This window comes from Monodelphis domestica, chromosome 4, assembly GCF_027887165.1.
Source record: "Monodelphis domestica isolate mMonDom1 chromosome 4, mMonDom1.pri, whole genome shotgun sequence".
Lineage (NCBI taxonomy): Eukaryota > Metazoa > Chordata > Mammalia > Didelphimorphia > Didelphidae > Monodelphis > Monodelphis domestica.
Genome location: NC_077230.1, coordinates 101191358 through 101201515, shown reverse-complemented (window position 1 = coordinate 101201515; position 10158 = coordinate 101191358). Strand labels below are relative to the sequence as shown.

General features: G+C 40.0%; 1 protein-coding gene across 1 annotated transcript in view; it reads right to left on the bottom strand.

The window, feature by feature from the left end:
• Positions 1-395: 395 nt before the first annotated feature.
• The window catches only part of ESYT3 (extended synaptotagmin 3), an 83656-nt gene continuing 73893 nt past the window's right edge, over positions 396-10158 (bottom strand). The window contains exons 19-23 of the mRNA XM_001375649.4: positions 8019-8114; positions 7089-7220; positions 4765-4870; positions 2716-2765; positions 396-1533 (exon numbers count right to left, since the gene is read on the bottom strand). Of these exons, the coding sequence (XP_001375686.1) occupies positions 1497-1533; positions 2716-2765; positions 4765-4870; positions 7089-7220; positions 8019-8114 (421 nt within the window). The 3' untranslated portion in view covers positions 396-1496. The remainder of the gene's footprint in view (positions 1534-2715; positions 2766-4764; positions 4871-7088; positions 7221-8018; positions 8115-10158) is intronic.

The window sequence follows — 10158 nt, the reverse complement described above, 5'->3', positions numbered from 1 at the left end:
CATTCCAAGTATATGAAAGCAGGAAGGGAATGTAGTGAAGGTTTAGTCGGTCTAGATTGTGAAGGGCCCCAGGATCTAGATATTGCAGATAATGAACAGCTACTATTCCTAAATTGAGAAGTAAAAGGTGCCATGATGAAAGGCATGTTTTGGAAACCTCAATCTGCAGGGTGGTTTGGGAAATGGGAGAAAATGAAAACAGAAAGACTCATCAGGAAGCAATTGCTATCATTGAAATTTGAATGAAATGACAGTGGTAATGAAGGGAAGAAAAAGATCCATGGGATTTGACTACTGCTGAGCTAGGGAATGATGGAGTAAAGTTTACTTGTGGACAGGTGGTGATTGGCTGGGATAATTCTACTAAAAGAAAGAGGAAGTGATGGAGCAGGATCATGTTCTAGGTTTGTTTGTTTTTTTTTAGTGCATATTAATATGATGAATTATTAAGAGCATTAAAAATGAAAATGCAAAACCACTTAGTATATACACAAATACTTTACATATTTTGCTTTTAAAGCAGCATAAGGTTACTTTGGTGACCAAAATCATTTTTTGAAATAGAAAAACAGACTAAGGCCTCTCTATTATAGAGATAAGAACTAATACCCCAAGTTCCCATACCACGTCTACTGTTTCTAATATTAACAATATAAATAGTCTTGATTTTACAGTTCTAAATGAATAATAATGTCCACAAAAGCTTATTTCATCTCTAATTCAATACAGTTCAATCTGATTCAGTTCAATTTAATTTCACACATCTATTAAGCTTTTATGCTCAGTGCACCAGGGATGGCAAAACTCAAAAGAACAATCTTTAGTTTACTTACAATCCTAATAGGCTACTTGTGGTAAGGACAAGAACATGAGCATGATATGAGATAAAGTAATGTACTGGAGGTCAAGTATGGAGATCATTGGGGAAAATAAATCTAGTAAAGGAGAAGAAGAATGCTTCTACTTGGAGAAGTGGGGTTGTGGTTAATGTGGTGTGTTTGGAACTTGGCACTTTTATCACTGCTGACTCTACTTTTGCACATGAGAAGATAAGCTGTCCAAAACCAGGAATATAGTTGCCCCTTAAGAAAGGGGTGATTCAGAAGCTACTCTTGCCCCTCTCCACTTCAATCCAATGATACTTATTTCTTTTCTGTGTATCATTTGTAAATCAGGAACTACCTGTAATTGCCTAGAAATGGATAAAATTCACTTTGTTCCTATAAAACTGTTACAAGTCACAGTGAATTCAATTTCCTTATTACAGGATTTAAACACATTAAATCTTGCCTTAGAAAAATCTCACCTTTTCAAAAGTCTTATATTTTCTAAATGTTCATCAGACACTGAAAAAAGTACTTTATAAATTTCACACCAGAATATATGTACTTTTCAAATGTTCTGAGCAATTAATTACAGAAAATACACATATATATTTTAATATAAAGCTTGACGTGCTTGTTCTTTGATAAGTAGTAATTGTAACATTTTTAAAATCAACTTCTTGGCTGTCCATTTGCTGTCAGTTCATACCTGTAAAAAAGATGGGACAAGTTAAAGTTGACTGAGTTTATATCTAAGTTAGTATTTTGATGCTGTAAAAGTTTGGCACATCTTGGTCAATCCTATCCATTTACAAGTTGGCTGGCGAGGATGAAGGGGCAGTTCATAGGATCATAGTTAAAGGGGGACAGGGCCTTAGAGGCCATCTGAGGAGTCCAAATTCCAAAAAGGTTAAGTGACCGTCCAGGGTCACATGGATAACAAGTGAGAAAGTCAAGATTCAAACTCAAGAACTGAAAGGTTTCATATAAAAGGTAGATCATCAGATCGCAATGCCAACCCCGGATTTCAGCAGCTGATAAAAGTGAGAACTGAAAGAACACATTAAAAATGAGAGCAGTAGGAGCCAGCCACCTCTAAATATTTTAGGGACAAGGTCATTTCTCTTTTTAAATTTTCCTTTTTACCATTCAGAATTTAACAAGCATCAATAACTATGAACATTTCCTTTATCAGAGACAGAAAAAGATTGCATATAGCACTGTGAATCTCTTATGTACAGGTTCATTTTTGAAAAAGCATTTAATCAATTGAATATGATAATTCCAATGGTGGCCTGACTTGTCCCTGCCCTCTTTGGAATTTCCTCCTGCATATTTTTTAATGTTTCTTTGATGCATTTTTCTTTTTCTTTTGGAATTATCACTACCTTATACTTTACCCTTCCTCCTCATCCCCAAAAGAAGAAAAAGAAAAGTCCTCCCTGATACCTAAACAGCTTAAAAAAACAAAAACTGGAGAAAGTCCTGTAAATCCCAGTTTTTGCCCTTTCTAAAAGAGCAGCCAACAGGCCTGTCCAGCACTAGTGGCAAATGAGTAGGATTCCTCTAGTCAAGGGGACCTCTAATACCTGAGGGTGGGACCCTACCAGTGAGGAGGACAGTTCACAACCTCCATTGCAACTCAGCTTTCCTTTCAGTAAAACAGCCATAATACCTGCCCATTCAATACCTTGAGATTGGGAAGATGAATGAACTATTACTGTGCGCTATGATAGTCCTTAAGATTTACGCCACATCAGGATAAAGTACATTTTTCCATGAAAGTGCTATTTTAGTCAGAGAACCACCAGCAAGCCAGCTATTTAAAAAATGCAAGTATTTATGAGTTACAGGGAATAACATTCATGATCAAATGAGGAAGTCTACTCACCACTGTGTAAACCCCTTGACTAGATCTTCCTTTGATAAGTCAATCAACACCTGCCAGAACAGCAATCACATAAATATCAGTTCCTGGTCCAATAATACCTTGTGCCCCACTTTTACCCCCAGGTTGGTGCTTAGTAATTTTTGGCAGACATTCAGTAAGTACTTATGGATTGCCTGGTTGAATAAAACTCACTGGGCTAAGCCAAAATGCTGTAGTTACAAGAAGGCAACTTTGTAGATTTTAGGTGCTGAGTGTTAGTCCTTTTTTACTTCCATGTTAAAAATGTCATGTCCAGAAGACCAGCATTAACCCCAGTCTAACCACAGAAAAAATGCTTATGGTGAAAGCAGAGGCAGTTCAAAAGTCGACATTTATTTAAAAGTATTCCCTTGACTACTTAATTTATAAAGATACAGAATATATTACAGAAAAACATAAGCAACTTTTAAAATTACTGCTAATTCTTCTCCCTGGCATTCCCTCACTATTCATGTCTCTTGTTTGTGGATAAAGTACGAGCATAAGCATATTAGGTCACCTTCTCCTCCTCAGTTGCCTCTGCTGACCACCAAAGAACTTTGGGAGCTAGCTCAAGGCCCCGTGTGGTTCACCTGCTGAGCTTCCAGATGGGCTGTTAACCTAGAATCCTTGATGATGTTGGGTGCCATACTTGGTTGAAAAAGAAATGGCGTCTGGGTGTCATGCAACCCTCTGGTTGACACCTGAAGTTGAGGATTCAACTAGCTGGGCTTCTACTAAGGTCCAAGGCTGTCTTTGTTTCTTTTTCTTGTCTTTCCTTCTTTTAGCAGCAACCCTTTGAGATTACAGTGGGAGTCTTTCCAAGATGCACTGGGGAGAGAGTATGCAGTAGGGGAACGTCTCCTTTTGACTGGGGTGAGGGGAAGCTCTACTAAGGGAGAACGATGTACATATTGTCAGATATGATGTCTATCAAGTAGTTTTATTTAATCATTTTTCTTTGTTATGAGGTGATTTGAGGCAGGGGTTGGGAACAGTGGTATATATCTGGAAATAACTGTGATGTAAAAATAAAAAGTATCAATGAAACATTTTGAGAACACTAACAAAGAAAAAAGGTCATCAGGAAGATCATGATTGGCTGTGTGATTGGAAAATTTCCAGTGTCAAAAGCGAAATCTGAAATGGCTAATAAGTAGAATTTTCAAATTGTCTTCTGCCTTGAGCCTTACCTAGTGGATTATAACCATAGTTACAGGTAACCTACTGAAGTCTGTTCTAATCATTCTTTAATGCATGTTATAATTCTTTTCTGATTAGCATTCCCTTTTCTGTTTGGGAATAAGCTCCCTCCCTGTTCCCAATCTGATCCTTTGGGCACCTTTTTATTTTTAGCTTTTCCTCCCTTTCTTAGATTTCTGATGCCAATGTCTATATGCAATCAGCAAGTTTCCCCAGGATGCTGGGGTTGGGGTGATGAGACAGTGAAAGTGAGAATCAGGGAGCTACTTTCTTTAATGTAAAGTCAGATTTGCACAGAGTATAACCTAGGTAAACTGCAATGGTGATGTTAAGGCTAGAGCCTTTATTTAACCTAGTCACAAAGATTTGCCCACAGGGAGATTTTCAAGTTTGCTTCACTAGGTGAATGCCATATTGAACACAGCTAAATCCCTGGTCCGCAGGAGTAGGGCCAAGACTCCCTTGAAGTCTGCTCAATAATATCTGCCTTCATTCATCTGCACTGGTGACTGGGCTGTATTTCTGGGTTCGGAAGCACCTCTTTTCTCTCCCCACCCAAACCATCGCTCGGGCTTCTTGTCCTTTTGCCATTCTTTCTGGCTGGGAGCATAGGAGGCTCTTGTTAAGGTGCTTGTAAATGAAGGGAATGCCAGATGTTGAAACAAAGAGTAGAGTGGAAAGAACTCTCTATCTGGAGTCAGAAGACTTGGGTTCAAACCCCATCTTTGCCTTTACTCCCTAGTGAAGATGAAGATATTTCCCTATCTGTAAAATGAGATGCCTAGGCACCTTTTAAGACCTAAATCCTAGGAGCTTTAACATGCTTACCTTGCCCAGTTCTTTTCTTCTGTGTGAACCAAATGGTCTGCAATTTTTGACTGCAACATCCAGGCTTCTTTTCTTCACTTCTTCCATGGGGACACAAAATTCAAATCTTTAAGAATATAAAATAATCAAGTCAGCCAGGAAACCCTTCAAGAAAATAGGAATGATTTTTTCATGTGTTGTAGAACTATAAACCAGGTCCTGAACTCCCTCTTAGTAGACAAATACTAGGGTATTGCCTGATGCAAGTAGAGATTAAGTGACTTGCCCAAGATCACACAACCAAAAAGTCTCAGAGATGGAATTTGAATCCAAGTCTTCATGACTTTAAACCTGTTTACTATGAGAGTACTATAGACTTAGAGCTAGAATAACATAGTGCCATTGATTCAGAGTTGGAACAGAACTCAGAAGTCATCTGGTCCATCAACCCCTTATGATGTCAGATGAGTCTGAATCATGGCTCTGCTATTTACTTGCTGGGTGACTGGACAGCTCAGATAACCTCTCTGGGGCTCAGTTTCCTTGCCTGAAAAATGAGTGAGATTGCCTAGATGAATTCTAAGGTACCTTTTAGCTCTAAATTCCTAGCCCTATTTTGTGAAAGCAAAATGTTCAGTTAAAGCCTGTCCCTCACAATGACACAACTTGAATCTTACCTTTTCTGGATGACTCAGAGTTACCATTAGGAACATGAATCATTGCACATTGCTAGGCTATAGAGAGGGCAGGCAGGTGGCACAGTGGATAAAGTTCCTGACCTGGAGTCAGGGAGACTCATCATCCTGCGTTCTAATCTGGCCTCAGACACTTATTAGCTGGGTGACCCCGGGCAAGTCACTTAATCTAGTGCCAGTTTCCTCATCTGTCAAATGCGCTGGACAAGGCAATGGCGAATCGGTCCAGTATCTTTGCCAAGAAGACCCCAAATGGGGTCATGAAGAGCTGGATGGGATTGGAAAATAACTGAACAACAACAAAACCAACAAAATTATAAAGAAATGCCTCACAGGTTCTAAGAAGAGATGGGAAGAAGTACTTAGCACCTACTATGTGCTATGCACTTTACCAAGTGTTTTAAAAATTTTTTTATATTAAAAAAATTTTTTTGGAAAATTCTATTTAGTCAATTTAGAACATTATTCCTTGGTTACAAGAATCACGTTATTTCCTTCCCTCCCCTCCCCCCACCCCTTCTTGTAGCGCAGTTTCACTGGGTTTTACATGTGTCCTTGATCAGAACCTATTTCTATATTATTAGTATTTGCAACAGGATGATCATTTAGAGTCTACATCCCCGATCATATCCCCCTCAAACAATGTGATCAAGCAGTTGTTTTCTTCGTTTACCAAGTGTTTTATGACTGTCATCTCATTGATCCTCACAATCCTATTTTTGTGCCAAGAAGACCTCACGGACAGTATTGGTGCGCTATGATCCAAGGGGTCACAAAGACTCAGTCACAACTGAGTGACCAGATGGCCCAGAAATCAGATAGCCAAACCCGTATCTCTCTCAAAAACCATTTTTAAAAGCCCTGAAGTATCAAAGGCAGAAGAGCAGTAAGGGCTAGGCAATGGGGGTTAAATGACTTGTCCAAGGTCCCACAGGAAGAACCCAGGACCTCCCGTCTCTAGACCTGGCTTTCTGTCCATGGAGCCACCCAGCTGCCTCCTCCTGAAAACCCTTGTCAAGGTTACTTGAGAAGGCACGTGGAAGCACTGTGTACATCACAACGCTAATATTCTATTCTGTTTTAACAGCTGTATGTAAGGGGGTGTCCCTTACAGATTTCTGGAAATTCTGCTGATCAAAAGGGACCAAGATAAATATATAAACTAATATGTAAATGTGTATAAAAACCCTAAGAAGGCAGCCGAAAGAGATGCTGCATTGACCCTGGTCAGTCTGCCTCAGTGCTTTGTTTCTCTTCTAACCAAAAAGGGAATTTTGAGTTCATAAACTACAGAATCTGGAAACCTGTTTTGGGATTAGTGGACAAATATCCATTGCCTGGTTATGTTTTACCCCGCAGAGATGAGGGTTTAGTAAGTGTGTCAGCTCATCAGAGTGAGTTCTCTCACCGACACGGAACCAGCCACTCCAAGTAAAACATCTACAGCCCCAAACTGGTCCAGAACCTCCCTTGAAAGGAAGGCGCTTCAGGAAGATCTATAGCTCCTGGCTAGGTGAAATTACAGGGGACGATCTACAGAACACCAGCAGGGAGGAAGCGTGGAAAGGATGACGCTCTCTCCAAACAATTAGCTCTTCTCTTTGTCTAAATCTCAAAAAGAATCCCACGTGACTCAGATGACCCACTCACTTTTCATCATACTGGGGATTTAGGGTTTTCCGCTTTACTGATGTCTTCTTCCGGCCTGTCCACTTCCTGTCGGGCAACAGATACACTCGGACGTAAGGATCCACTCCGCTGCTACAACAGGGTATCAAATTCCTAGTTCAATTTTGAAGGTTTTTTTTTTTTTTAAAGAAAAGAAACTCGTTAGTGTTAAGTACAAAGTAGAAATATAGATTTCAGTCAATTCTTTCTTCAGCTTTAGATTTATGGATTTATGAGCAGGCATGATAAATGCATAGACAGATCTAGAAGGGGCTCTCCCCCACTTTAAAGATGAAGAAACTGAGGCTTACAGTAATTGAAAATGACTTGCTCAAGGTCATATAGAGATTCAATGACAGAGATGGGTTTTGAACTCAGGTCTTCTAATTCTAGAGGTAACAATATTATATCTTGCTATTTGAGTGACTATGAATAATATAGTTCTCATTTCTTTAGGGCATAATATAATTAGAATAAGTTGTCAGGAAACATAACTATTTTTTTCCAGAAGGCATATTTGTGTTTGGTGGAGTCAAAACATTTTCCATCCATGGGAAGTAAGATTTGTCCATTTGGGAAAATAGGTTGTGTCTTTGTGTCTTACCAGCTGGTACAACAGTTCTTTCTAGAGTTATATATATACATATATATATATATATTTTAAACCCTTACCTTCCATCTTGGAATCAGTACTGTGTATTAGCTCCAGGGCAGAAGAGTGGTAAGGGTTAGGCAATGGGGGTCAAGTGACTTGCCCAGGGTCACACAGCTGGGAAATGTCTGAGGCCAGATTTGAACCTAGGAGGTCCCTTCTCTAGGTCTGGCTCTCCATCCACTGAGCTACCCAGTTGCACCCTCTTTAATGCCATTTTAAGAAAGAGATCAGAAGCCACAAAGCTAGAAATATTTTACCTGCAGCCATTAATGAAAACCACAAGGCTATGTCGCAGGGTCATGTAGCGCACAGTTAGCTGAATCTCTCCCAGTGGCTGGTGGCTTCCATCAGTTCTGCAAAAACAAGGACTTTTTACTTCTCTGTTCTTTAAACAAGCTAGACCTTCCCAAGCGACACGAAGTTGTAGTTCATTCTAGAAAAATCCAGGGCGTAAAACGGAAGACCTGACAAATACCCCCTAATTTGTTTCCTTGCTTTACATGGATTCCAGAATGACTCTTGGCTTTACGTGAGCATTCACAGGACATTTCTTTAAAGAAAAACTCACAAATTTAAATGGTTGGAGATAAGACAGCAAGGGTAGAACTGAAAAGAAAGAGAAATGGACCACTGCCATTTGAAGACTATCCAGAAGGGATTTGCTCAGCAAATCTGATGTAAATAAATAGGAAAGTGTTTGATTTATAAACATTTCACTCATATACAACTTATTAAAGGATCTGTAAAAAAAAATCCATGTAGATCGTTTGGATAATTTCAAAGATTTTCTTTTAGCATTATAAAACCTAAGACAATTGAGATTTTTTTTTTATCTGTTACATTTAGGACAATCTCTGTTTTTCAGTAGGGATAATGTTTTTTAAACCCTTACCTTCTGTCTTGGAGTCAATACTGTGAATTGGCTTCAAGGCAGAAGAGTGGTAAAGGCTAGGCAATGGGGGTTAAGTGACTTTCCCAGGGTCACAAAGCTAGGGAGTGTCTGAGGTCAGATTTGAACCCAGAACTTCCTGTCTCTAGGCCTGGTACTCAATCCACTGAGCCACCCAGCTGCCCCCAGGGACAAATTTTTGTAATGAAATTGCTCCTAGAGAGTTTTCCCTTCAAGTTGAGCATCTTATGATTGAAGTAAACTTCTTGTTTTTTGCTTTTGTAATTTTTTTAAAGGCATGGAATACTTAGTTAGCTTTTTTTGATCCACATCACACCAACAGATGGAGCTCTCAGACAGTAGAATTCTGGGTTCTTCATCTGGCTCTTTCATTCTACAGATGCCTGGAATATGGCAAGAGCCTTTTTTTTTAAACCTCTATCTTCTGTCTTAGAATGTATATAAGTATGGATCCCAACAATTGAGGTTAAGTGACTTGCCTAGGGTCACACAGCTAGGAAATATCAGGTCACATTTGAACCCAGGTCTTCCTGATTCCAGACCTGACTCTTAATCCACTGAGCCACCTAACTGCTCCTGTAATAGGCTTTTTTTTTTAACCCTTACCTTCCATCTTGGAGTCACTACTGTGTATTGGCTCCAAGGCAGAAGAGTGGTAAGGGCTAGGCAATGGGGGTCAAGTGACTTGCCCAGGGTCACACAGCTGGGAAGTGTCTGAGGCCACATTTGATCCCAGGACCTCCTGTCTCTAGGCCTGACTCTCAATCCACTGAGCTACCCAGCTGCCCCAGTAATAGCCTTTTAATGAGTCTCCCCATCTCAAGTTCTTTTCCATTCTAACCCATCTTCCACTCAACTGTCAGAAAGAGTTTTCCAAAGCATAGGTGTGATGGGATCACTCCCCTACTCAATAAACTTGAGTGGCTCCTTGTTACCTCCGGGATAAAATATAAAACCTGTTGGTTTTTTAAAGCCTGTCACCACCTGGCCCACTCCTACCTTTCCAGCCTCCTTCTCAGCCCCTCGAACCCCCTTCTAAACATGTTGGCTGTTCTCCCCTCATAACAATACGCCATCTCCCAACTCTGCCTTTCACAGATTATCCCCTAGACCTGGCATGCTCTCCCTCCTCAATTCTGCCTCAGCTTTTCCTGAAGACTCAGCTCAAATCCTTCTTCCTTTGAAAGATTTCCCCCATCTCTTACATCTCTGGGAAGACCTTCTATCTACCCTGCATATATCTCATAAGATACAGTTGTTTGCATTAGAATGTAAACCATGTTTTTGCCTTCCTATCTTTAGTGACCTGTCCCAGGTAAGTGCTTGAGCCATGCTTAGTGGCCATCACCTTTGGCTTCCCGCTTTCCTATCCATAAAATGGGAAGACTCTTGATCACTATCTGAGCTGTCGAAGCCCACATGAGATCATTTGTGTGCAAGCATTTTCTAAGGCAAAATGCATTCTATAAATTAAAAGGGCACCAAAT